At 54.2% G+C, this 27960-nt stretch overlaps 1 protein-coding gene and 1 long non-coding RNA gene across 6 annotated transcripts; one reads left to right on the top strand and one right to left on the bottom strand.

Annotated features, from left to right (window-relative positions):
* Positions 1 to 1205: 1205 nt before the first annotated feature.
* On the bottom strand, positions 1206 to 24671 carry RHBDF1 (rhomboid 5 homolog 1). Of its 5 annotated transcripts, none has more exons than XM_081839636.1 (19): positions 24560 to 24668; positions 16353 to 16628; positions 15128 to 15258; positions 14333 to 14434; positions 13325 to 13538; positions 12531 to 12737; positions 9470 to 9592; positions 9190 to 9365; positions 7597 to 7854; positions 7205 to 7316; positions 6870 to 6944; positions 5629 to 5790; positions 5365 to 5465; positions 5147 to 5210; positions 3079 to 3173; positions 2815 to 2890; positions 2623 to 2723; positions 2343 to 2499; positions 1206 to 1890 (listed from the first exon to the last, which is right to left on the bottom strand). In XM_081839636.1, the coding sequence occupies exons 2-19, from the start codon at positions 16578 to 16580 to the stop codon at positions 1471 to 1473; spliced, it is 2802 nt and encodes a 933-aa protein (XP_081695762.1). In that variant the 5' UTR covers positions 16581 to 16628; positions 24560 to 24668; the 3' UTR covers positions 1206 to 1470. The 5 variants fall into 5 exon arrangements, 3 of the variants coding, with proteins under 3 accessions (XP_081695762.1, XP_081695763.1, XP_081695764.1); XM_081839637.1 differs by having other exon boundaries at positions 2343 to 2496; positions 24560 to 24666; XR_014151045.1 differs by having other exon boundaries at positions 1750 to 1890; positions 2815 to 2889; positions 3082 to 3173; positions 24560 to 24671.
* On the top strand, positions 3180 to 4847 carry LOC309329412. Its single transcript, XR_014151142.1, has 2 exons — positions 3180 to 3504; positions 4243 to 4847. It is a non-coding gene; the product is annotated as an uncharacterized lncRNA (long non-coding RNA).
* Positions 24672 to 27960: the final 3289 nt, after the last annotated feature.

Here is a 27960-nt window from a genome sequence, read left to right on the forward strand (position 1 = left end):
CATGGTGAAAAGCTCTTGGGGGGAAATTTGTGCTTTTAAGCTGAGCATCTGGGGGTCAGTTTGGGAAATTGTTTTATTCTGTAGCTGGCAGGCAGAAAGTGCCCCCTCCACCAGCTGTGCCTGCCTTTTGGAGAAAGGTGGTATTGGCTTTGTCAGGCGGGGGGGGGGCAGTTTTGTTAGATCCATCAGCCTTGGCTGTGAGCAGATGCTGAAGCCACGAGGTCCCCATAACCAACATGACCTCACCAGGATTGGGGGCGGGCAGGTTTTCTCGCTCTGGACCTGAATGCAGTGAGGTTTTGCAGTGCTCAAGGCAGAGGCTCTGAGCTACATTCAGCTGCACTCAAATATTTGGAGAGCCCAGCAGCTGCTTCTCAGGCCTCAAGGAGCCTTTGGCCTTGTCTTCCCCTACAGGTGCCCTTTGGGGAGACTCTCTGAGCTCCGCTTGGCGTTTCTGAAATGGGGAGAGGCCACTCTTTGAACGCCACAACTGTGACCCAGGAGCACTTCAGACTTGCTTTGCTTCCATCTGCTCAGCAACTGAGTCACCCGAGGGACCACTGCTCCCGGAAGGGGGCCGTCGTTTTGGACCCAGGAGGGCAAAGGTGTTTCCTCTGAGGCTGGCAAAGGCAGCTATGAGTCCCGGTTAGAAGAGAGTGGGCTGCCTGTGAACTGGGCGGATTTGGAAGCAACAGCTACACAGCAGCACCTTATCAGCGGGTGCCCAGTGCCCAGCCAAAGACTCTCACCCGCTGGAGGCGTCACCCTTAACTGGCCTTTCAATAACATGTATGACTTTCAATAAAATGTATGCGCAAACGGAGTCGGCTGTGTTGTGATTTGGAGAAGCGGCTCTTGCAGAATGGGGGTAACGTCACCAAACCCGGGAGCAGCTTGCAGAAAGCGCAGCCCAGGTGATTTGGGGGCATGGAATCATAGAAGTGTAGGGTTTGAAGGGACCCCAAGCCCCCAACTTGAACCCCCATTCTCCCTCCCAGCACAGAATGATTCATCCCAGCAGAGGGCATCTAGGGTCTCTCTCAGCATCAGGGGGCTCCTTCATTTTGAGGGTCTTGCCTTCCCTATCCAGGGGTAGCTTCTTGCCTTTCTGGTGTTAGAATCTGGGTTTCTGGCACTGCACAAAGGACGCACTCCCCCGCGGCCCCACCTTTCGCCATCGAGCGCAAACGAAATGCCCAAGGCCCTTTTGGAAATGTAGCTAAAACGCTACCTGTGTGTTTTAATCACCACCTGGGCAACAAGTAACAAATCCCGTTAAAAAGGCCATTTTGAAAGGGAGCATCATAAAAACAGGGCAGCGGGGGGGAAAGAGTTCCGTAAAACAAGGCACGGCGAGAGGTTCCGGTTGCAGCAAACGAGTCTCCGTTCCTCTGGGCTAAGGCAGCTCGGGTGCAAGAAGAAGCAAGAGTTTAAATTAAGTGCGTTGGGGAGGGGTCCCCCCCCCCCCGCTCAGTGGAGCTGCGCGTCCAGGTCGTACTTCTCACAGAACTTGTCCGTGAAAGGGATGCAGGTGAGGAACTCACACCACTCGCAGCGGATGGGGTAGAAATAGAAGAGGACCACCAGGCCCGACAGCAGCCCCGCAAAGACCAGCTGGAAGACGATGATCTGGCAGCGCTTGCGGTACAGGTCAAACTTGCCGAAGCTGATGTAGGGCAGGAAGGCGAAGGAGAGGAAGAGGCCGCTGACGAAGCCGCCCACGTGGGCGAAGTTGTCTATCCAGGGCAGGAGGCCGAAGGCGAAGAGGAAGAGGACCACGGCCAGCAGCTTGAAGAAGGCCCTCCAGGGACGTGCCAGGATCTGCCAGCTCTGGAAGAGCTCCACAAAGAGGCAGGCCAGGATGCCAAACTGGGAGCCCGCAGGGCCCACCTGAGAGGAGAGGAAGGCAGGCGGGCAGAGGTCCCTGTTAGGCCTGCTTTTGGCAAAACACCTTCCCCCCTTGGGGTGGGCGTGGAGGGGAGGCAGTTGAGAAGCTGCTTCCCTACAAGTAGAGCAAGGAGGGGCCCCACCTCCAGGCCAGAAAAGGGGGCCTTCTCAGCCGGGAGCAGGAAGCAAAAGCCCAGCAAAGGGAGCTGTAAGAGGAAGGAGCGGCCTGGGGTTGTGGGTGGACCGGGGAGCTGCCTTGGCCAGAGTCAGGCCATGGGCCCATCAGGCTCAGTTCTGCTTACACAGACAAGCAGCAGCAGTTGCTCTGCTCTGCCAGGGTCTCCGCCAGGAAGTCTCCCCCAAGTTGTTCCTGGAGAGGCCTTGCCTGGGGCCACGTCCCTGCCCAGGAGGTGCCCTAGCCCTGGGCCCAAAGGAAAGGGCAGCCCCTCACCCACCTCGGCTCTGTAGGGCAGGAAGATGGCACTGGCCAGGTTGCCTGTGATGCCGCTCAGCAGGTAGATGATGGAGATGCGGTGCCAGCCAGCCAGCTTCTCCAGGTCTCGCAGTATGGTCATCTGGAAGCACACTGACACCAAGCAGTGCAGGATCCTGCTGGGCAGGGGAGAGGGAGGCCAGTTGGACCGGCGGGGGGGGGGGGAGAAAACAACCCTCCCTCCCCTCCCCACACACCCTGCTGGTGTGTCTGTCCTGGTGGGGGCCCAGTGCCAGCCTTACCCTGCGTGGAGGAACAGCGACAGCCACAGGCGGTACACCTGGTCTGGGACCTCTGGGTTGAGGAAGGGCAGGAGCCCACAGACATCATCCATGCAGTGCACCTGGGGGAGAGAGCACACCTGGGCTTAGCACTGCCAGGGCCTCAACCTGCTCTGAATGCACGGGATTTGGCAGTCGGGGAGAGGGCGTTACCTGGGAGCAGAGGGTGGCCTCTTCGTGGAAGTAGCCGTGCATGAAGGTGCAGTATTCTCGAGATGTGATCTCACACCTGGGAGGAAAGAGGGCAGAGAGCTGGGAAGTTAAGGGGGGCAGCAGAAGGGCAGGGATGGGGAACACACGCGGTCCAAGCTGATCCCTTGGGGGTGGCTGTCAATCTCCCCCCCCCCTCCTCCCCGGAGTGGCCAATGGGCAGCCTGCCACCTAGCGCTGCCCCGCCTCCCCCAGGCCTCCCCCTACCTTCCCTTGGTGCCAATGCAGCAGGGGCGGCCCGTGATGACGCAGTCCATGTGCGGGTGGTTCGTGTAGTTGCCAGCGCTGTTCTTGGTGCAGATCTGGAAGGAGAGGGGGGCAGTGGGTGGGGGCCTCCCTCCTCGGAGCACGTCCCGGCTGGAGGGGCCTCCTGCCACCCCCCCCCCATCTCTGCAGGTCCCAGAGGTGGAGGGAAAGGCACACACACACACACCTCTGCCGGAGTCCACAGAAAAAGACCAGCTGCTGGGCAGTTGGAGGGGCAAGAAAGTCTGTCCCTCGCCTAAGAGGCTTCCAGCAAGAGCCAAGGAAGGCCAGAGCTGTCCACCATTCCCCAGTCATCGTATTATTATTATTTTGAAAATTTGGTTGCTTTAATCCAAATCCAGATTCCTTGTGAGCAAACCTGGCGAGGTTTCCTTTTTTTTTTTTAAATTTTTATTGGATTTTCACATTTTATAACAACACATACGAAAAAAAAAAACCCACACATGAATATTTTCATATCCTTACTTTCATAACCCTCTTTCCCTGACTTCCCCCCACCCAGCCACCCATACATCCCAATTTCCATATTTAATTCAGCAAGTTCTTGTTTCTCTCCTTAACCCTATTCTTATTATGTTTAGACTTAATTCTTTCTGTTAGGCCCAATTTATTGTCCCCTTCACTTATATACATTAGATCCTTTATCTAAGATCGATCAAGGTTCTTATACCATAAATTTCCCTTTTTTTATATTGAAATATAAATCAAAATTATAAAACCCCAAAATCATAAAATTTTTGAATTCTGTTTTTCCCCCTTCCTCCCTGCCCAGGTATCTGTCCCTTCCCAAATAACTGTCCTCCCATGAAACTCCTAGCCCGGATTCCTCACATCAGAGGCCTTTAAGTCTCTTTCAGTCTCTCTCTGTCTGTTCTGTTGGTAGTCTTTTTTGTTGGTCTTCAGATCTCGAGGGATGTCTGTCACAGTCACTTCATCTTTTCTCGAATCAAACCTAATTGGAAAAGCTTGCTGCCAGGGTTCTGCCAGGGGTCCCCGAATTTCAAAGTCATCCAAGCCAGAAAAGAGGAGGAAGTCCCAGTTATGTTTCTTTACTCTTTTAACTTCCCATGTTCCATAGTGTCCAATGGCTTCCTCCCTGGCGAGGTTTCCTTCCGCTGTGGAGCCCTGGGACTGGGGGGGGGGGGGTTCCTTTGCATTCTGCTCTGACCTTCTGCCTGATTTCCCCCTGCCTTTTCTTCCTAATGAAATTTATTCGTTTGGCTGCTGTCATGTTTGCGGTTTCCAACCCCAGGGCTTTAGGGTCCCCAGAGGCTTTGCCTTCAGGCTCCTGGGAGTTTAGGATCAAAGTTGCTGGGGTCCAGCGTACTTTTCCAACGTCCAGGATAGACTCAGAGACAGAGTGTATACCAGAAGGAGCATCTCCACCCCCATCGTTCTGCCCGGACACTGAGGTCCAGCTCCGAGGGCCTTCTAGCGGTTCCCTCCCTGCGAGAAGCGAGGTTACAGGGAACCAGGCAGAGGGCCTTCTTGGTGGTGGCGCCCGCCCTGTGGAACACTCTCCCTTCAGATGTCAAGGAAATAAAAAACTACCTGACGTTTTGAAGACATCTGAAGGTAGCCCTATTTAGGGAAGTTTTGAATGCTTGATGTTTATTCCATTTTGAATGTTCTGTTGAAAGCCACCCAGAGTGGCTGGGGAAACCCAGCCAGATGGGCGGGGTACAAATAATAAATTATTATTATTACTACTGTTGTTGTTGTTACAGTGGGCTGCCTCTGCACTCCAAGAAAACCCCAAGGCTGTAGGTGGAGCTGAGGAGCGCTGGCCGGGGCCCTGGCTGAGGAACTTTAAAAAAGAAATTGTTCCCTTCTGGGACTGCAGAAGTAAGTGGGGGGCAGCAGTCTTACAGAGATCAAGACCCACGGCTAGCTCCACAGGGCTGTTGTGCTGCAGTTGCTCCTTTGGCCTCCCCCACTCTGTCGCAGGTTCAATGCCCTCCCTGCCCCCCCCCGCTCACAGTAGCCCCCAAATCGTCAGCAGCCTTACCGGCCACTTCGTGATGTCATCTGGCCACTCGTGGGGGTCCATGGAGGCTGGCTGTTCACAGACCCTGCGCAGGAAAGAGATCAGCAGTGCTGGGGGGGAGCAGGGGGTGAACCCCGATTCCCTCACCTCCTCTCTGCTGTTCCTGGGGGGGTTCAGGCCATCAGCGGGACAGTGACTGGGCCACAGACTGGGCCTCCAGCACCCACCAACCGACCTACCTGGGGTCTTGGTGACAGACTGAGCCAAACTGCCGCTTGTCTCCTGCCAGCAGGGGGGTGCTGGGGTGCCGCGGCCATTTCACCCACACGGCCAGGGTGGACTGCAAGGGAGAGCGAGGGGGGTGAGAGGAGGAGGAGGAGGAGGGTCTCCCTTTGCAGGGAGTGGAGGAGCCCTGGCACCCAGGAGCAGGTGCCAGGCTGTGGGTGGTGGGTCAGAGGGGGGGCCCCCACCCAGTGTGGGGGCCCAGGCCAGCGGTGTCTCACCGAGCACTCCTCCGCAGGCGTTTGCACGCAGCCCGACTTGTCGTTGCGCACACAGCAGGCGGAGTGCTTCTCCTTCTGGCGGGCAGCGCGGATGAAGCTGTGCACCTGCTGGTCCTGCCGCATGCAAGGGGCAAACTTTGCGCCCAGGTGGATGAGGGCTTCCTGGTGGGGGGGCAGCGGCATTGTTACTACAGATCGTTGCCTATCAAGCTTACAGGCCGCCCTTCATCAAGAGACCCCAGGGCAGCTCCCGACCAAAGAACTGTGGCAAGAGAAACGGATAGGCTATGCGGAATCGGCGAAAATGACATATAAACTACGAGATAAGGACAACTGTGACTTTAAGGAAGAATGGGAACCCTTTACAAAGTACCTAAAGAAACAACAAAATCAGCTGGACTCCTTGGCAGGTTTTGAATAAACACCCACAAACTTTTTATTGATAATAGCTAGTTAGATCAATTAAGGATCTATACAGTTTTGTAACATGCAGAGAATAATATTTGTTGATAAACCAGAGAGAGGAGCTGAGGGAAGTCTGGGGGGGGGGGTTACGCTATGGGGTGGGGGAGGAGGAAAAATAGGGGGGAATTAAGGATGATATGTTTTTTACTGATAAAATGTTTTGTTGAAATTCCTAATAAAAAAAAGTTTTGTTTTTTTAAAAAAGAGAGAGACCCTGTGGGTTTGAGCCCCAGGCTGAGCAAAAGGTCTCTGCCTTGCAGAGGGGGGGACTACAGGACCCGGGGGGGTCCCATCCGACTCTACAATTCCGTGAAATTCTATAAGTAAGAGTAAAAGAGGGGGAAAGACAATAACACACAACCTGCTTTAAAAGGCCGTAATGGACTGACAGGGAGAGGATATCTAACGAAATGAAAAAAAGTTTAAAATAACCTTTGTTAAAAAACACAGAAGCTTTTCTGTTAGGAATTATAGGCACCAAGATTCCAAAGGAGCAGAAAATATTATAATGGATATGTAATTGGTTTTGTTTTAAAACGATATTTGTAAAATCAAATAAAAAATATTTGTTAAAAACAGCAACAGGCAAAGGCCTGGGAGAGGTGGAACGTTTTTGCCTGGCACCTGATGGGGTGCAAGGATGGCACCAGGTGAGCACCCCTGGGGAGAGCACCCCACAAGCCAGGGAGCCACCACTGAGAAGGCCACCGGCCTCAGAGCCACGGCAGCCAAGCCCTTGTTGCTGCCACAGAGCCACACCAGCCTGGGCCACTCACCGAACTGGGGCCGATCCAGAAGTTCTCCTGCTGCACATACTTCACGTTCTCGTAGACCCCACGGTTTCTCAAGACCTGCCGAAAAGGAAGCCATGGCTCCTTGCAAGGGAGAGTTGGGGGGGCAAAGAGCCCCTGCAGACACACAATCCCCCCTTCACCCCACGAGGCAAAGGAGCAGAAGCCTGGGAGGCAGGTGCCTCTTTGCTTGGGGCGGGGGGAGGAGATATTCCTGGGTCTGTGGTCAAGGAGGGGGAAGGGGCCACAGAGGCAATGGGGAGGGTGGGTGGGCTGCAGCTGTCACCGGCTCCGCAATGGACGTGTTTTCTGCCACTCACCGAATCCACTGTCTCGTGCTGTGAAAACCCCACGGGGGCAATTCCGTAGATGGAGACGGCCAGGATGGTGATGAGCGAGTGGACAAAGGTGAGCCAGTAAGTGAAGAACGGCCTGCAGTGGGAAGAGGGGTCAGGCTTGGCAGGGGGAAGGCCCCGACTCGAGATCAGGAAGAACTTCCCGAGAGTAAGAGCTGCTCGGCAGCAGAACAAGCTCCCTCTGCGGGAAGGAATCTCCTTGGAGGTAGGACATTGCATTGCTCTGGGTTGGACTAGATGGCCTCTGGGGGCCCCTGCCCACTCTACAATTCTATGAGGAGCAGGGCAGCCCCTAGGAGCTCTGGCCGCTGCAGCCCCACCTGCAGAACCAAGCCCCCACCCGCTTGGTCACCCACCTGTGGTCATCCATGTCCTCGATCTGCTGCTTGACGAAGCTGTCGATCCGCCTGCGATACGTCCGGTTGGTCAGCCGGCCCACCATGCCCAGCCCGTAGGGGCGCTTCTCCTTGGCAAAGAGCTTCCGGACAGGGACCCGGATGCGTTGCCCCCTCCGCTGGAGGCCCAGGCTCACCACCTCCTGCCGCAGGCGGACCTTGGGCTGCTGCCCCACCTGGGCCCCCTCCTTCTGCTTCCGCCAGCCACGCTCCAGGGGGCTGCAGGACGGGAGGGGAGAGAGGGGGGCACTCAGGAAAGGCCACGGAATGTGCCCCCCAGCTGGGCAGGGGCAGGGAAGGAGCCATCACCCGTGGGGCAGGGAGGGGTCTTCTGCTTGCAGGGCCCAAACCCCTCCAGCCCCTGCAAGGCAACTGAAGCTCGCTTCCTGCTCAGAACGGTGATTCTTGACACTCTTTCGAAAAGATGACCCTTGGCTTTGTGGGTGACCTTTGCAATCATCTAAGAGGCTTAATTCTAGAGATGATGATGATGATGATGATTTTACAAAGTTTTTATTCATTTTTCTGTTTAGCAATTTAAAATACTCATTTCAACATCCTTAAAATAGCAAAGACTTCCCTTCTCTGTCAGTGCTTCATTTGACATGTCATAAATCCCAGCATATTTTACAAAAACTAAACCATTCAGTATTCCATTACAGTGATACCTCTGGTAGCGAACGGGATCCGTTCCAGAGCCCATTCGCAGCATGAAAAGAGCGCAGCAGCGCATCGGCGCACATGTGGTTGCTACTTGCCGCTGCTGTGCATGCACGTGATGTCATTTTGTGCTTCTGCGCATGCACGAGCGGCAAAACCCAGAAGTGACCCTTTCCGGTACTTCCAGGTCGCCGTGGGACGTAACCTGAAAGAACGTAACATGAAGCGGGCGTAACATGAGGTACGACTGTATTACAGCCATCTCAACTTATTTACACTGTTGAATTTATCTTAATGCTGCCAGCGTTCTCAGGTGTACACCACTTCCCCGCATATATTCAATAAATGTTTTCCAATCTGCTCTGAACGTATGTTCCTCTTGTTCTTTTACGTAATTCTAGAGATTAAACCCTTAAGGGATTTCGTGGCTGATCGAACGAGCGGAGGAGCCCCTTTTTGCAACGGGAAGCCAGGCAGACCGTGTCCCTGACCCAGCTGCACAAAAACCTCTGCCGGGGCCGATTCGCAGGCAGACCCGCTGCCTTGGGAGGGGAAGCCCCTGAGCTTGTCCCCTGCAGCTGTCCCGTGGCAGCCAGCGGCTGTCCCAGTGAGCCCCCTTCAAGTGCAAGCAAGGGGAGGCAGCAAGCAGGGAAGCTCGCTGTGGGGCAGCCCCACACGGGGTCTTGCAAAAGGTGGGCAAAGCTGCAGGCACTGTAAGCCTCGCTTTATGGTGCCCACTGGCCCAGAGAGGCTTGTCAGCCTTGCCAGCCAGAGAGAGCAGACAAAGTATTGGGTAGCATGCAGCTGGAGCGTCTGGCCAGCAAGCAGCACACCCCCATCCCCATTCCCTCTCTGGCCCCCCAGGGAGCAGCCCCATCCCCCCAGAGGACTCACAGCATGAGGTGACTCCTCTCCAGCTCAGTTCTGTCCAGCGCCCCCCCAGTGAGGCCAGGTTCCGGCTCCGGCTGCGGCTGCAGCAGCTTCGCTTCGGCGTCCTTGATGGCGCTTTCGGAGGGCGACTCAAAGACATCGTCGGGGTACGTGGAGAGCTCTTCGTGCAGGACTCCTTCCTGGGGAGGAGAGGGGGCGCTCAGCTGCAGAAGCCAGGCCAACGCCGGCCGGGCTCTGCCTCCTCTGCCCCCCCCCCCCAGTGCCAGTGCCGGCCCTTCCTTACCCGAGCAAAGAAGGAGGTGTCCAGCTCCTCTGGGAAATCCCCTGTGTCTCCCTCCAGGAAGCTGGCCGGCGTGAAGCTGCGCTGCTGAGCCTGATGCAAGTTGCTGTCCCGCACAGACCGGCCCTGCCAGGGAGGAGAGATGGCAGAAGCCGTTATGCAAATCCAGGCTGAAACAGCATTAGGAATATACACCGTGCCCAATTCTGGTCGCCTCAGCTCAGAAAGTGTGGGAATGTTCAGGGTGGCAGGAGAGGATATATTGTTTATTAATATCCTTCCTAACTTGCGCTAGCAAGTTCCTTTATGTAGCAGAGTTTACATTCCCCCTTTTTACATGCACAGCAGATAGCTGGTTGCAGGCTCGTGTGAGCCTCTCACTATTGTACAATTGAATGTGTCTAAGATTGAATTGTACACTCCTGGTAAGTTCCCTTGAATCCCTCTTAAAAGGATGAAGACACAACAATCTTATTTAAAGTCAATAAAAGAACTCACATCAGTTCACAGTTGGATTCCTGAAGGCAGACTTAGTTACAAATTTGTGGATCTACCCCATATGGGGGAATAATCCCAGTGCTTCTGCTAGCTGAGACCTAGCAGAGCATTCCTAGCTAAAAAGCTGGTCGAATGAAGAAAGAAAGGGTGCTGTGTGACTCGTCCTTTTGTTACCTGGAGAGGTAAGGTCACGCCCACCTCTAGTCACATGCAAGGAAGGATGCTCCAGCCCAGGAGGAAACAGGAAGTTTCGATTGGCTGGATCAACATCCCCTTGCATGTCCGCTCTAGGAAAACAAGGAATGTTGTACTTGACTGCTCCCAGTGGATTACATCCCACAGGAAGGAAATTGCAGAGTTGGAAAAGGTTCGGAAAAGGGTGACCGGAATGATCCAGGGGTGGAGAGGGTCCCCCAGGAGGAAAGCTGGCAGCGTTTGGGACTTTTTAGTTTAGAGAAAGGAAAGAGCAGACGTGGTAGAAGTTTATAAAATTATGCCTGGCATGGAGAAAGTGGACAGCGAAAAGCTTTTCTCCCTCTCAGCTTCCAAACTTGTGGGCATTCAACGGAGCTGAACATTGGAAGATTTGGGACAGATATAATAAAGCCCTCTTTCACGCAGCGCAGAAGTAAACTGTGGAACTCCCTGCCACAGGGATGGCCACCAACTTGGATGGCTTTAAAAGAGGATTAGGTCAATTCACAAAGCAGGAGATTTCTATATAAAGGGGAAATCGATCAAAGAAATGGAATCGAAAGAGAAATTGGGAAACGTCCACTTTCCTCGGTTGACATGGTGACAAGTTAGTGCTTTCCTACACAACGAAATTGTTCAAACCTCCGCCATATGTGAGCTTTCCAATTTTGAAAATGTATTTCTTATTTCTCCACGCTATTCAAAAGGCATGATTTCTAATATCTATAAAAAAATCACTGAAACATGAACCCGGACACCAAACAGGTTCAAGGATGTCCTGGAACAGATTTAGAACCTGACAGAACTGAAGACACTTGGATAGCAATGTGGGGCAGAAATTCCTTTTCATAATATATCTGCTCAATATAAAGAAGGGTCAATAAAGTTGATTGCTAAGTGGTCCAGGACTCCTAGAAGACTCTTGTACATAAATTCATCGACATCAACAAAGTGCTGGAAGGGATGTTCAGAAATGGGATCCTAGTTCGCCCTCTGGTGGGGTTGCAGGCATGGCCAAACTTGGCCCTCCAGCTGTTTTGGGACTACAACTCCCATCATCCCTAGCTAGCAGGACCAGTGGTCAGGGATGATGGGAATTGTAGTCCCAAAACATCTGGAGGGCCAAGTTTGGCCATGCCTGCAACTAGCGACTAGGCATATTGTCACCAGACTCTGTCTGACAACGTAGTATTCTGCAAAATCTCTTATGATCTTTTTTTGAAAGTTAATAAAAAATATTTTTTTCAGGTTCCTGAGCTCAGGAACCAAGAGGACTAAAACTTTTAAAAAGAATGGGGGAAAATATAATTTATTTAGGAGACCACTTCAAACAGATGAAAACATTAGCAGGATTTTAATCTCACTTGTAATGTAACAAATGCTATGGATAATATGGATTGATATAAAATATAGATTACAGAATAATATGCAGTTTTAAATGTTAACGGACATAAATCCGACATCAGGAATCACAAGACAGAGAAACCAGTAGGAGAACACTTCAATCTCCCAGGACATTCTATACAAGATCTCAAAGTAGCTGTTGTATTACAAAGGAATTTCAGAAATAGACTGGAAAGAGAAGCTGCTGAATTGCAACTTATTACCAAACTTAAAACCATGGAGAGACCTGGTCTGAACAAAGACCTTGGATTCTTATCTCATTATACATGACAAAGCCATTTTTCACCTTCTCACCCCTTGCTTTTTCCTGTAAGACCTATTGCAGTCGTTAAGAGTCGTCAACAGGCTCATCACAGCTATCTGCCAATCACCCATTCCCACCACCCTTCTGAGTAATACCCCTCCCCACCTTCTCACTATATAGAAGGGTCTGGTGACTTCTGTTTCAGTGTATCTGAAGAAGTGTGCATGCACACGAAAGCTCATACCTAGAACTAACTTAGTTGGTCTTTAAGGTGCTACTGGAAGGATTTTTTTTATTTTATTTTGTTTTAAATGTTAACAATAGGACCCATGAAGGCAAAGAGGGGAGGAGTTTGAAGATTCAGATAGATATATAGATATATAGATATATAGATATATAGATATAGATATAGATATAGATATAGATATAGATATAGATATAGATATAGATATAGATATAGATATAGATATAGATATAGATAGATGGGGATATGTATTTGGACTGTTACAAAATTATATTAGTAAAATAAAATAAAAATGATTTCAAAAAAAGATTTTTTTTAAAGAGATGACTGCTCACAGTACTCCAAATGTCCCTCTTCCTTCCTCCCTCTTCCTGGCGCTTGATGTCCCCCTGGACGCTCTGCCAGGCCCCCTACCAACCAAAGCAAGCAGGATTTCCTCACCCACTGGAGGCCCCCCTCCACCAACCCCCCTGCCTTACCTTCACCAGGGCTGCTGCGGCTCGGAAGCTCATCTTGGCCACCGACTCCCTTTTTCTCCGCCGCGGCCAGCGGTTGAATCCTGACCGGGAGCTGGTGAAGGAGCAGAGCGACATGGCCCCCGGCGTGGCCGGCGTGTGGGGCATGCTGCAGCCCTCGCTGTCCTCGGCCATCCGGAAGGCCCGCCCCCGCGCCAGGGGGTCGATGATCTGGCGGCGCCAAGGAGAGAGGGGCCCGTTAGCCAGGGAGAGCCCTCGCCACAGCCCGCCCTGCAGCCACAGAGACCACGGGCGGCTGCTATGCCAGAGGGCACCCAAAGGAGGGGGTCCGTCCCAGGTAATCATCATCATCATCATCATCTGTATCCCGCCCTCCCCAGAGGAGGTCGGGCTCAGGGCAGCTAACATCATAAAAACAACACAATATGCATAAAAACAGACAGCAATTAATTAAAATACACTAGCATTGCTAGTGACCCCCAAGCCCCCAGAGAAATGAGGTCATAGCATTATTTATGGCAACATCAAGGGTGAAATGATGTCAGTAGAAAGGAGACCTCCTGCTAACCTGGCCTGGGACAACGGGCCAGGTGTGTGCAGGTGTGGCCTCCCAGTTTCCTGAAAGTGGGCTCCCCTCACTCGTTTGCCCCCCCCCCATGCCCCTGGCACAAGACCAGGGGTGCCCTGGGATGGTAGGAAAGGTCTGCCCCCGGCCCAATACACCCTTTCCCCAGCGCATCCCCTGTCCCCCGCCCAGCAGCCCCCTCGCCCCACAACAGGGCCCTGAACCGGCTCACCCTCTGCATGCCCAGCTGGCAGGGTGGCACATAGAGCGGAGGTGGTGTCTCGGCGCTGGCCAGGGAGATGTTGTCCTGGCTGGGGAGATCCATTTCTCGGATGACCTGGGGCTTCAGCTTCCCGTAGCGGAGGCTGCAGTGGCGAAGGCTCTTCCGCTGCCACTTCTGCGTGGCATCGCTCTCCTTGCTGACGCCAAACCAGTCGGCCGTGCCCCTGAGAGGGGAAGGAGCAGAGGAGGAAGCAGCCAAACTCAGGGGGCCCAAACAGACAGGCCCCTCCCGGGCCCCTGCGACGCTTTCGCCCGTCCCCCCACAACTGCAGCAAGATTGGACCGAACCCTCGCGCTCCCTCAGGCCGGACCAGCAGCAGAGTCGCACCCCGGGGGGAACCGCTGGCAAGCTGGCCGCTGAGGTTAGCCATTTTGCTGCTGCTATTAGTGCGTCTGTCACAGGATGGCCTCCTGGGGGGGGGATCCCACATTAGTAGAGGTTATTCACAACAGGCAGGCAGGGACAGAGTTTTGGCTGCAGGCAGCTGCCACAGCGCTGCACTTCTGAGCTCGATGCGGTGCTGTGGGAGCTGCGCCCGGGCAGCCTTCCCTCTCCTGGTGCCCATCCTTGCAGGGTCGGGGGGCACAGAGAGAAAGGGAGAGCCACGAGGGCCCCACCACAGGGCCAGGACGGAGAGCCAAGCCTGTTTGTGGACTCGCACTCGGTCCAAGCCGGACAATCCAAGACCCGGTTGGAAACCAGGCCAGCCCAGTTGCGCCAAGGCAAGTGGGTGGCAAGCTGTTCTCCTATAGGCAAGCAGTGGGGCCATGCCAGGTTTGGGGTGGGCAGGTGCGTGCATGTGGGGGGGGGGATAGCAAATGGCCACCTGTTGGCTGTGAGATGGGGAGAGGAATGGGGCAGGAGGAGCAGGCCTTGCTCCTGGGGACCCACATGCACGTCACACACATGCACTGGGGCGGGGGGGGGGCGAGGGGGTCACACCAGCACTGCAGGTACCTGAAGACCGTTTTGGGCAGAGACTGGTGTCTCCTGGGGGGCCTCCTGCCCACCTGGCGCCCCTGAACGGGCAAAGTCTGAGTCATCTCAAAGCGGACCTGCCTGTTGCAAAGGAGAGAGAGCTGAGGGGGCGCTGGCAGTGGGGGGCAGAGGAGGCGGCCTAGCGGCACCCAGGGACCCTGGCAGAGGCATCCTACCCAAGACCCTTCCAAGGCTGGAGGGGTGGGGCAGGAGAGCAGGACCTTGGCTCCTTCCAAGAGCCTTTGCCAACCTGCTGCCCTCCTGGGGTTTGGGGGAGAGCTCTGACCCCATTAGCCCAGTGCCCCACAGCTGTGCTGGCCCAGGGGGCTGATGGGAGCTGGCATCCCAAACATCTGCAGGGCACCAAGTTGGCAAAGGCAAAAGACCGAGATGAGGAAGAGAAAGGAGCTGGTGAGGAGGATGTAACCCAGAAGAGTTTAGCCTGGAGGAGAGGAGGCCTGAGAGCACCTTTGGGTCTCTGAAGGGCCGTCGCACGGAAGATGGAGATTGTTTTCTCCTGCTCCAGAGGGCCAGGATTCGAACCCATGGCTTCAAGTGACAAGAAAGGAGATTCCGACTCAACATCAAGAAGAACTTTCTGCCGACAGTGGAAGAGACCTTCTTCCCTCTCCTTCCTTGGAGGCTTTTGAGCAGAGGTTGGGCGGCCATTTGCCATGGATTCCATCGTTGAGGTTCCTGCATTGCAGGGGTTGGTCTGGATGACCCTCAGGGTCCCTCCCCTCCCCCCCTCACGCTCTGATTCTGCGATCTTACCTTCGGATGGTCTGGGTGATGGAGGTGTGTCGCTGGAGGACGGGGCGCCGCAGGTCGCCAAAGGGGGAGGGGAAGCGGGTGTGTTCGGTGGGCATGCTGACGCTGCGGAGGAAGGCCCGGTGCTTGGGGGGCTGCCGAGGGAAAACAAAAGGGGTTGGAGCAAAACGGGGGGGGGGGACGAGGCACTGGCTGCAAGACTGCTGGCTGCCGGAGGTCTCAGGCATGGGAATCCCCCAACCCCTCAATGGTGGGGCGCCCAATCATCTGGCCCTCTCCCCGCCTCACCGGGGAGCGTGGTCTAGTGGTTAGAGCACCAGACTATGGCCAGAGAGACTGGGCTCAGGGATCCCCCACTTGGTCACGAAGCTCACAGGGTGCGACTGTCTCTCAGCCTAACCTACCTCTCAGGGTTGTTGTGAGGATAAAATGGGGGGAGGAAATAGTGGTATGTAAATGTAAATGATAATAATAATAAAATTTATTTATACCCCGCCCTTCCCGACCAGAGCCAGTCTCAGGGCAGCTAACACCAATAAAATCACAGTAAAAACATAATGGGTGGGGGGAGCCAATTTAAAATACAGGTTAAAATGCAATAAAATAGGTTCTTTTTATCATATGTGGTGGTCTTGTGGTAAGGTTAAGGCTTGCTGGGAAATGATATACAACTAAATGAAAAGCATGTTTAAAATAATGTTTGTTAAAAAAACCCCAGAAGCTTTTCTCTTGAGAATTATAGGGACAGAACTACATAAATTGCATAGAAACATATTCATGTGTGCGCCTACAGCGGCAAGAATGTTTCTTGGCCCAAAAAGGAAAGAAGCAGAAGTCCCAGCAAAGGAAGAATGGATACAAAAACTTACGGAATAGGCAGAAATGGCAAAACTTACTGGAATAAGAAGAAATCAAGATAACAAACTTTTTATAAAAGAATGGAAACAGTTTATTGGGTATTTACAGATAATTTGTAAACAAATAACAACACTGGCAGGATTACTGTAATAACCTGCAGTTACATAAGAGTATATATTCAAAGAAGATAAATAAATGAGTGAGTTAAGTTAATTTGGCTGTGCAGAAGATATTGAAAATAAAGGAACCGCAGAGAAAGGGGGAAGGAAGTCAAGTTTTAAAATGTCAAAGTGATTGTAAAATCGGTGAAATGTATATATCTAAAAAATATAAATAAAAAAAAAATGTAACGGATGATAAAAATGACTACCTGTGCCATGGCTGGTTCCTCAGCCAACACCGTTGGGGCGGGGATGTCCAGCATCAGCCCAGGGGGCTTCTTGCGCTGCAGACTGCTGGTGCTGGCCCGGCGCACCTCCGACATGGTCCTGTCCAGCCTGGGGGAGGGCAGAGGAGGGGTCAGCTGGGGGTCTCCAAAGGCCTGGCTGGCAGCAGCAAGAGGGCCGGCCAAGGGGGCTTCACACGGCCCCCCAAACATGATCTAGAATCCCAGCATTGCAGCAGCCTTGGAAGGGAGCCCTAGGGTCTTATAAAAAAAAAGTTTTTATTAAATTTGAGAGTTTTCTATTCATCACAATCACCATTATCACATAAAAAGAAAAAACTTTAATTCCCAATCTCCCCCCGTCACTTCCCTCAACTTCCTCTTCTAGTTCTTTAAGTATTTGCTTCTCCTGCTTAATTGTTCTACTTGAATATTGTAATCTTTAAATTAAATATTGTTATACTTGTCATTTTTGTACCATCATTCTCTTCAAATTGTATCTTACGCTTGTTATCTTCATTTCTGTGTTTGTTTTGTAGATTGTAAGTGTTTACTCAAACTCTGCTAGTGAGTCCACTTGTTTACAATGTTTCAGTAAATGCAACATAAATGGTTCTCAGTCTTTTTTAAAGTCTCTATTGTCCTTTTGATTGGATTGTTAAAGTGGAAAATTGAATAAAAATGAATTTTAAAAAAAATAAGTCTCTATTGTCCTTGCCTCCTAGTATCATCTATTCCAACCCCCTGCAATTCAGGAATTGCAGCTAAGGGACTGTCCGACGCTAAAGAGGCAGCGAGGGCAACAGGCATGAATCTCTAACAGCCTCTCACCCCAGGTGGAGAGGTGTCCTCAAGCGTATGCTGGGTCCACCTCAGCCCTAGCCATTGGTCCTGCTGGCTGTGCCTGGAGGGAAGCAGGATGGTGAAGGCCGGCCTGGAATCTGGAGCAACCCCACTTTACGAGGCTGCCCTTCCACAGAGGAGCCCAGCAGAGCCATCTTTCCCATAGGGCTTAGTGGTGCATCGCGCCAGGGCGCCGGCCTCTCAGGGGCACCCCAGCAAGTGGGGGGAGCTGCGGGGCTTTGCCGGTGGCCTCCCTTTTCCCTGCATGCCCGCCAGCTACGCCCCACCAACCATAAGACTGGCAGACGCAAAGCTTCCCTCCCAAGCCTCTGCAGGGATCGCTCTACTCCTGAGGAGGTTTGGGAGGGGCACAACTTCACTCCCAAGCCTCTGTGGGGATCGCTGTCCTGCAGCAGCATGGGGGAGAGTTGCGCCTCCCTGGATGGCTGACAGTGCGCAGCAATGGCCACCCCAACACTATCCGTGGTAATTTGGGGGCACTGGGGGGATATTTGCCCCCCAGCGCCGCATCTTCTAAAAACAGCCCTGGAGCCCAACAAGGCAAGGAAGACCCCCCGCACACACTGGCCACATCCTGGCAGCACCTTTGGCAGTGCCCACCATCCAAGCCCTTCCAGGCAGAAATAAGTGTAAAAAAATTTTTTTTAAAGGTGCACACAGATAGCAGTCACACAGAAAAACCGATCCATCACCCTTCAGAAATTAGGAAATATTCCCTGAGGATAATACACTTCCATCTGAGGCCACGCAACCGTCCCAAAGCCATCCTGGCTCATCTGGGAAAACCTTTCCCAATAGTTCTTTTCACTTGCAAATCCTCCAAACCCTGTGAATAGATGAACTTCCTGGCAGGAACAGGCGACCCCTCTGCAAAACTAGCCTGGCAAGTATTTGTCAAAAGCAAAGCAGGCCTGTCAGAAGAGCATGAATAGATGTAGGTAAGTCTGGGAAACGGAGTCAAGGACTCAGGTACAGTTGTACCTGCGAAGCCGAGCACCTTGGCTCCCAAACAAATCGGCTTCAATCGAAACCCGGAAGTGAGTGTTCTGGTTTTCAAATGATTTTCGGAGGGCAAACATCCGGTGCAGCTTCCGATTGGCTGCAGGGGGCTCCTGAAGCCAATCAGAAGCCGCACTCTGGTTTCTGAATGGTTCTGGGAGTCAAATGGCTCCTATTCGAGAACCAAGGTACAGTGGATGCTCGGGTTGTGTACGTGATCCGTGCAGGAGGCACGTTCGCAACCCGCATTGCTGCGTCTGCGCATGCACAGGTCGCGATTTAGCGCTTCTGCCTATGCACAAGTGCCGAAACCTGGAAGTAACCCATTCCGGTACTTCCAGGTTTCGGCACGCCCGTAACCTGAAAATGCTTAACCTGAAGCGTCTGTAACCCAAGGTATGACTGTATGTACCAGTCCTAAGGAACTGGCCAAGTGAGGCAATCAGCATCTTCAGGTCCCTTGACAGACAGGAGAGAAGCCACACTCTCGGATTTCCGTTGTAGATGCCTCTTCCTGAGATGCTTGTATTATGCTTTCCGGTGGCCTGCGGCTAATCATAGAATCATAGAGACAGAAGGGACCCTACGGTCATCTAGTCCAACCCCCTGCAATGCAGGAATCTCAGCTCAAGCATCCCTGACAGAGGGCCACCCAGCCTCCCCCAGGAAAGAGAGACCACAGTCTCCCAGGGGAGACCATTCCACTGTCTGAACAGCTCTTATTGTCAGAAAGCTCTTCCTGAAGTTGAGTCGGAAAAGTCTTTCAAAGCTGCTGCACGCCTTGGTTTGGGGCCCTCCCCTCCTTGCAAATGGCAGTGGGAAGGAGGGCTCTGTTTCAACAGAAAAATAAAGATTCCCCCTTTCTTCCAGCTTCCACTCATTCGTCTCCGACTAATAATGGACTTGGGAGGCTTTGAGCCCCTTGGGGAGTTGAGATGTAAAGGCCAACTTCCAATTTTCATACAACAGAAGGAGCCCAGGAGCCCCTTCGGGGCTTACCCTGCGCAGGCTGGTGCTGAGCCCCTACCTTTCGACTTGCAAGGTTCCCCACACAAACACACACACTGGGTTGCAATTTTGTGGGTCAGCTTTGGCTGGGAGAGGCAGCCCCCCATTAGCCTCTGGCAGCCCAATAGCGCAGGCCTCCCCCCGCCAAGTCCATAGCAGGAGACAGGCAGCAGCAGCCAGACCCCAGAGGCTGCCCTTGGGACTGGCGTTCCCACACTGCCGCCTCCGTAACAAGGCCAGCGGCCAAGTTCCCCCTCCAAGCCGCTTCCTTGGTCCCACAGGAAAGCCAGGCAGGGGCTGCACATCCCTGCCCCCCGCCTCTTCCTGCTGCCCCCAGCAGACAACCGGGCCTGCAAGCTTCCTCTTCTGACATCGCCCAGGCCCCCACGCCCGAGGGCCATGCAGCCCAACTCCTGCAGCACAGGAATGGCAGCCAAGGGGTCTAACTCTGCAGGGAAAAGCTTCCTGTCTTTCCTCTACGCCCCTCCCAACCAGAAACGGATGGTGGCTGCAGGCTCTGGTCCCCCCCTTAACATCTGCAAAAGGATTAAGGCTGATACGTTGTCTTACAGGATTTTATATTATTTTTAAAGCTAGGTAACTTCCCTGAGCTGTCAAGTTGAAAGGATATATTCAGGCATAATCTTTGTAACATTTAACAACTTTAAAGATGTGCCTCCCCCCCGTAATTTCCATAACAGTTGGAAGGACAAAAATATAGGTAACCTCCTAGACAACTCCTGCAAGCCATGAGCGGATCGCTTTCAGGCGAAGATCATGCATGGACAAATGTAAAGATCTTTGGAAAGTATTGATCGAAACCACAGTAACAAACGAATCAATGTATCTTCAAGGGAAAGAATAAGTAGATTCATTTGCATATATAGCTCTGTAGGCTTAATTATATTCCATTGCTATTTTGTTATTGCTGTTTTCATCTCCTTCTATTTATTTTTAATGCATGTAACCTCTTTCTCCCCCCCCCGCAGCCGCCCCCCCGCCAATTTAACTCACTGTAATACTCTCAATAAAATATAAGGAAACAAGAAAGGAGATTCCCACAAAACATTAGGAAGGCCTTTCTAGTGGTGAGAGCAGTTTGACAAGGGAAGGGGCTTTTAGGGAGAGGTCGGGGGGGGGGGCATCGGCCAGGGATGCTTTAGCTGTGAGTTCTGAATTGCCGGGGATTGGACTGGATGACCTTTGGGTCCCTTCCACCTCTATGATTCTATGACCTTTAAGGGAAGCCACCTCCGTCTTCCTCTCAGAGCAGATGCCCACAAGCCCTGGGCGGGAAGAGCCAGAGAGAAAGAGAGAGAGAGAGAGAGAGAGAGAGAGAGAGAGAGAGAGAGGAGGACATTCCTAAGAACCGGCAGCTCAGCTCTCGCCTCCCTCCAGGAACCAGAAAAGCCAGTTTAGGGCTCAGATCTTTCCCACAGGCCTTTCTGAGTTCTTCTCTGGGGACACCCCAGGATGGCCAGAGCGTCACAAGAACCGCACCAGACATCCACCAGACCCCAAATCTTTCCCCCTTCCTGGCCTGAGAGGCTGCAGATTCTACCTGTCTTCCCCCCTCCAGTTGATCAACACACAGAGATGCAGGTGGCCAGGGACCCACCTGTGCACACCTGAGCCTGCAAGGGGCAGCCAAGCACCATTCACCGCCTGCCCGCCCCCCCCCGCCAGCCCCCTCTCCCCTCCTCCCTAGGCAGGAGCTCTGCCATGACCACAAAGCCCTGACACAAAGGGCGATGCCCATTTTCCAGTGGGCATCTCTCTGCTCACAAAGGCGCCATTCTCATGAGCAGCAAGAGGGAGGCAGCCGCCCCCGCCTCCTACACAGGGAGATGGCACAACCAGCCTGCCCCCCCCCAAGCCCAGCAGGGCCTCTGGTGCAGATGCAGAGGGAAGGCAAAGCACAGCCGAGCCCACCATGCCCCCCAGTCCCCAAACTTGCCTCCACCACTGAGAATACACACACAAAGCAACATTTCCAGCAAGTGCCGGTGGGGACCCCATCCCACTGCCTCCCCTCAGAAGGCACTGTAAGACCCCTTGGGAAGCAGGTGACCCCAGCAGGCCCCAGGCCCACAGAGCCCCCCCCCATGCCAGCACCCCTGCAGAAAGGGAACTGCGGCAGAGTCAGCTGAGGTCCCAGCTGGGGGGGACAGTGAAATGTCGTCCTCCCCACCCCACCACGCAGCCCAGGTCGCAGCAGGGGGCACCAGGCCGCCAGGGCCACAAGGCCACCGCTCATCCACCACGCCAGGAGATAGGGCAGGACTCACCCCACGCAGCAACCTCAAGCGCAACCCACCCAAGAAAAATACCCGCTCTGTTTCAGCCTCCGACTGCTGGCCTGGGACATTTTGCATCCCTGCTGGAGAATCTGGACGCTTTCCTGCCAGAGGAAGACCACAAATACAAGGACAACAACAGGAAGGAAGGAAGGAAGGAGCAGGCTTCCTGCTGGCCACGCCATCTGACTCGGGAGGCAGGCGTCCCCCACTGGTTCTGCCGCAGCCACAAAGGGCAAAGCGAAGGGGACCCCCCCCCAGCTCTGCTTGTGCACGCAGCCCACCTGGGCCACCCAGCTCCAGGCCTGGCCCAGTCATCACAGCACCAAAGCTGGCAGCCTCACGGAAGCCATTCCGGGGGGGGGGGAGTGGCAGATGTGAGCAAAATCATCCCGGCCCCTTCCTCACTCCCAAGTGCCCAGACTCTCTCCCGCCTCTCGAGCACCCAAGGGCCCCGGCCTGGAAGAGGTCCACTTGGGGGGCCAGGCTCCACTGGTGGTGGCAGAAACCGTCAAAAGGGGCGTCGACAGAACCAACGCGATTCCAGAATCTGAACCTCTGCGGCCAGTTTTCTTTTGCGGCACATAGGAAAGGAGGCAAAAGTTGGGTCTGGAAGGAAGAGCAAGGCAGAAGGAGAGCCTGATTTCTGGCTGGGAGCAAGGGGGGAGTCCACCTCACCCAGTATCCTGCTTCCCACAGTGCCCAACCGGGTGCCCCATGGGAAGGAGGGGCATGAGCGCAATGCCCCCTTCCGCTGGCACGCAGATGAAGACTGTGTCTGAACAGGGACAGGGAGAGAACTGACACATCTTGAATGGGAAATCAAGTTGACGCCCTATGCCAAAATGGCAAAATTAACTGGGAAGCTCAGGAATCCAGAAGACAAGGATTTTTAAAAAGAATGGGATATGGTTACAATGTATATACAAAATCATTGCAAACAGGTCAGAACATTAGCAGGATTTTAAATACACTTGTAAAGTAGCAGAACGTATAGAAAACTTAGGAAGATGAAAAATTGGAAGAAGTACTGATATGCAGTTGAAAATAGAATTAAAAGGACCCATGGAAGGGATGGGGGGGGTGGAGTCAAGAGATTCAGAGTAATCTCAATATTTGGATTTTGTACTCTTTTATGTTGTACGTTTATATTTTTGAAAGTTAATAAAAAATATTATATGTTAAAAAGAACTGCCACGTCTTTAGAATTCCTTCTTCCCATCCTGCAAAAAAGCCTCTTTCTCTTTACACTGGTCATCCCTTGTAGAATTCTGCCCCACCTGCTGGGCTGCCCTGGCCCAAATCCTGCATGTGGTCAGAGCTGCGCAGAAGAGGCCTGACTCGCTTGCCTTCCTTTGGCCCTGCTGAGGACGCAACCTGCCGCAAACTGGCAGCCGGGTTGCTCCAGAGCAGGCTTTGCCACCTGGTGCCAATCCAGGCCGCTCAGAGTCCCTGGCAAGGGAGTCCCTTCTGCACCTCGAGACCCGGAACATGGGAGGAGAGGCACCGGGGGACTCTTCCCTTCGCCCAGGGCTGTCTTAAGCATATGTGGCGCCGGGGTGCAAAGATCTGCCCGGTGCCCCCGCCAGTTGCCCAGTCCCAGGTGCGCAGGAAGGCAGAGTTGGCCGGCCACCTCAGCTTTTTGCTGGCTTGTTCGCCCCCGAACTCGTGGCACTCGCAGCAGAAGAGCCCACCACAGCGCTGTGATCAACGGGCGAGCTCTTCCCCGGACTCAACTCTCCAGCCCCGGACTCTCAGCCTGGCGCCCCTGAGAGCCTGGTGCCTGGGTGCCCTGCACCCCTGGAGCCTATGGGAAGACAGCCTGCGTTTGCCAAAGGCCCAGAGGAGAAGGAAGCAGGAAAGCATGGGAGGAACGCTCCTGACTCCAAGGACCAAGCTGCCCAGAGATGCCCACCCAGCTGCACCTGCCCCCGAGTTCAGAGGAGGAAAGGGCTTCTTCTGAGGTTTCGGATAGGGCAGCTCATGATTTGCATGTGGCATTTGATGCCAGGTCCCATGACAGTCTGGAAAAACCACACCTCCGAAAGGCTGAGGAAGGGCTCAGGGTCAGGCTGGGAGGAGGAATTCCCCAAGGGATCCTCCAGGCCAGGAATCCAGGAGCACGGGTGGCATGGATGAGGCCCTGGAGTACAGGAATCTGAAGGGGACCCCCCCCCCCAAGCAGGAAGGGCTGCAAATCCTGCTGAGGACAAAAGCATACTTTTAAGGCCAACCTGCCAAAGCGCAGACCTTCACTGGGGAAAATCACATCCCAGCAGACACTCAAGGGGGAAATGTTAGGAGCGAGCGCGCAAGGCGGTGGGGTCGAGCTTGGAAGCCGCAGCAGGGGCGAAAAGGGTTCAGCAAGAGCCCCCACCCCAAAACCGGGGAGCAAAAAGCCCAGCCAAACCCAGAGGGACTCACTCCGGAGGGAACAGGCGAGAGTCACGCCGGCGCTGCACAACACGCGGGCGAAGGAGAGAAACTCCGCGCAAAAACGCTCAGGATGCAGACCAGCCATGGAGCGGGGGAGGGGGGGGCGCATTACAGGAAAAGTCTCCCAACTCTCCCGGCGGATGCAGAAGCTGCAGGCTGGGGAGGGAAGACCCCGCCCGGACCCCCGCTTTCAGCTCGGGGGTTCAGGACGTGCCCAAACAAACGGGATATCAAAGATCCCCCTGGCTAGACGGAGGGGGGTGTTCCTGACCCGCTGGCTTGCCCCCCCCCTTGCTAAAGGAGACCCTGGCCCGCTTGGGATCGGCGCCAAGAGGGGCACTGGCGCGCAGGCAGCCGGCTCGGCATCCAGGGGGGGCATCGGCCTCGGGGGCGCGCCAGCCGGCTTGGCCCGCTTCCCGCCGCCTCGGGGATCCCCCGGGAGGCCTCCCTCCCGACGCCGCCTCCTTCGGGGGCTCCGGGCCGAGGGACCCCCGGGCGAAGCCGGAGCCGCCCGCCCGCCCGCCCGCCCGCGCAGGGCGATCCCGCGGAGAGCCCCCCGCCCTCCCGATCCCCGCGGCGGCCGCTCACCGTGGCTCCGGGGAGCGAGTGGCGCTGGCCGGGCGGCCATGCAGCGAGGGGGCCGGCGTCGGCGCGGCCCGGCCTGGAGCGCGAAGGGCGGCCCGCCCGCCGGGCGACGGAGGCGGGCCGGGCGTGACTCAGGCCTCAGGAATGCGCCCTGGCCGGCCAGCGCCGCGGAGGCGGAGGCGGAGGACGGAGCCCTCGCCGGGACGGCCGCGCCGAGCCAGGAGGCCGCCTCCGCCGACCGGGGAGCCTCCGTGCGGAAGGCACGCAGCCCGGCAGGGACGGGAACCGGAGCCGCCAGGACGCGCCGGGGAGGCGGCTCCCCGACGGGCTGCTCCGGCGCCGGGCGGGGCGGGACGGGGATCCCCGCCGCGGAAGCGGCGCCTGCGCCTCGAGGGACCCGGGGAGGCTGCCCGTGCGCTCACCTGGCCGCCCGGGAGCCGCTGCCCTCCAGTCGCCCCCCAGAGGGAACCTGACCACATCGGCCCTAACCGACGGGACCCCGGGACGGTTGGCCGTCGAACGGGCAGGGTTGGATCGGAACGGGAACCCCGGACTGTCGCTGAAGCCGTGGGAACAGGGAGCCTCTGGCTCTCACCTTCCATACACGTGAAGATGGGGAAGAGCCCCCAGCGCAGTCACGTCGGACTTCAGAAGAGGAAGCTGAACCCCCACGAGGGTTTGGGTTCAGAAAGGGATCCGAGAGGCAGAGTCGAGGGGATCCAGTCTCTCCGCAATGATTGGGAGGCGCTCAAAACCACCCCGTGAGAAGCGCAGATAAAATGCAGAGACGCGTCCCGAGAGGAACCGGGAGGGCCCCGAGGATGCCAGCGTGGTTAACCAGCGGAGTCAAAGACGCCGGGAGAGGCCAAGAAGCCTTCCTTCAAACAATGCAAGTGTGGAAAATGAAAAAAGGGCATGTGCACTTTGGGGAAAGAAATGCAAGCACATTGAGGGGTGCAAAAATGGGGGGGGGGGGGGAGAGAAGGATGCCGAAAACAAAGACCCACGAAAAGCAAAAAATCTTAACTGCATGAGTATCAGGAGAGTGTCCAGGGGCAGTTGGGCCCTTGGATGGCAAAGGGGTCAAAGGTGGGCAAAAAGAGAAGGAGATTGCGGGAAAAAACGGATGAATTATTCACATCTGCATTTGCAGCAGAAGATGGAAGACTGGTCCCTGGGCCCAAAATACGTTCTGCAGGAATGGAGTCTGAGGAACGGAGGCAACTGGTGGCCAGAGACAACATTCTAGGCCTTATTGACAAAATAACCCTGCCTCACTGATGGGGGACGACGACGTGTGGGGTCCAGCAGGCCAAGAGCCCCATCTCCACCAGAGCTGTGGGCAAGCTCACAGGTGGCTGGGATGCCCACCTAACAGCCGTGGCATCATGGGATCGCATTGTAATGAAACCGTGGGGCTGGTGAGCATGGCTTGGGAGGAACCACCTTGGAGGCCAATTCAGACCCACTGGCTGCCCCCCATCAGAGTTCTTTGAGAGCTTCAACAAGCATGTCAACGTGATCTGGTTGGCTTGGGGCACTTTCAAAAAGCTTTCCGCAATGTATGTCACCAAAGATTCCTGACTAAGCTTTGCAGTCATGGAGTAAGAGGGGAGATCCGGTGAAGAAACAGGAAACAGAAAGGAGGAAGAAGTGGACTGTCCTCCCAGTGGAGGAAAATCGGAAGAGGAGTCTCCCAGGGATCAGTATTAAAGCCTCTGCTTTTAACTTGTTCACAAATGACCCAGAGTTAGACATGAGCAGGGAGGGTGCCAAGATTGCGGACGATGCTAAATCGTTCAGGGTTGTTAAAACAAACAGAGATTGCAAATTGCTCCAAAAAGTCCTCTTCAAACTGGGTGAATGGGCAGCAAAATTGTTGTTGTTGTTGTTGTTGTTGTTGTTGTTGTTGTTGTTGTTGTTAGAATCTATATACCACCCTATAACTGGGGGTCTCAGGGCAGTTCACAGAATAAAATCAACATATAAAACCACAAAATACCTAATAAAAATTAAAACAACAGCCCAATATCCCCCACCCATAAATATATATATTTTTAAGGGCATAGAATGTAAATCAGATCAACCAAAGGCCTGGTTAAAGAGGAACATTTTTGCCTGGTGCCTAAAGGTGTATAATGAAGGTGCCAGGCAAACTTCCCTGAAGAGAGCATTCCACAGACGGGGAGCCACTGCAGAGAGGGCCCCGCTCTCGTGTTGCCCCACCCTCTGGACTTCTCGAGGTGGTGGCAAACAGGGAGGGCAAACAGATGATCTCAGGGTCCGGGTAGGTTCACATGGAAAGAGGCAGTCCTTGAGGTATTGCAGCTCATGTGGGCAACTCTAAAGTGATGCATGTTGGAGCTGGAAAACTTAATTTCACGTCCACGCTCATGGAGGAGCTGGACGAGATGGACCGGGAGTGAGACCTCGGGGTCCCGGCAGAGAGCCTGCGGAAAACATCGACCTCGTCTGCAGCAGATCATTAGGAATGGAATGGAGATGGCATTCACCCCCTTGGCCATGTTCTGCTCTGGCTGCCTCACCTCCAACAGGATATATTATTGCAGAACTGGAAAGGGGTCAGAAAAGGGCGGCCAAAGTGGTCCAGGGAAGGAGCAAGAAAGAAAGGTTGCAGCACTGGGGGATTTTTAGTGGAGAGAAAAGGCAAGGAAGAGGAAATGTGGCGGAGGAGCTGTGTGACACTCGGCCTGGCCTGGGAAGGGCGGATGGGGAAAGTTCTTATCTCTTGCTCATGTCTAGAACTTGGGGGCATCAGTGAAGCTGAGCGTTGGAAGATTCAGGGCGGAGAAAAGGAAGCTGATGCTTCACACCACGCAGACTCCAGGTTCGCCATATTTCAAAAAGTTTAAACCCAAACACAAAAAGTTGTTGCTTTGCCCAAAGTTGTTGAGCTTCTCTTTGCAAAATCCCAGGAAAAAAAGTGAAGTTTTTGAGGGTATTTTTAAGGAAATTTGCCAAAATCCACAGTTCCGACGTGGGTTGCCAGACGTTTTCTGGACATTGAAGCTACTTCCGACAACCATTTCCTGGCTGTTTCTGGGAAATTCCGGAAGTCTGGTAACCCTAGCATAGTCAAAATATGGAACTTGCTCCTGATAACCACAAACTTGGATGGCTTTCAAAGAGGATTAGACAAGTTCCTATTGATGATTAGTAGCCCCCCCCCCTGCTGTTTTCTCCCTCCCTGGGCTGCCCCCCTGCTCCCGCCATGGTGGTCCCCGCAGCCTCCTCCCTCCCGCACAGCTTGCTCTCCCTGTTCCTGAGCAGGCCAAGAGGGCGGCAGCACCCTGACCCCCACCCACCTCTCCCCAGGGACAGGCCAAGGCTCTTGGGCCGCTTTGTCCACAGGAAGCTGGAAGCGGCTGCTGCTGAAGCCATCA

Source organism: Podarcis erhardii, assembly GCF_964252035.2.
Source record: "Podarcis erhardii genome assembly, chromosome: 14".
In the NCBI taxonomy this organism is placed as follows: Eukaryota; Metazoa; Chordata; class Lepidosauria; order Squamata; family Lacertidae; genus Podarcis; species Podarcis erhardii.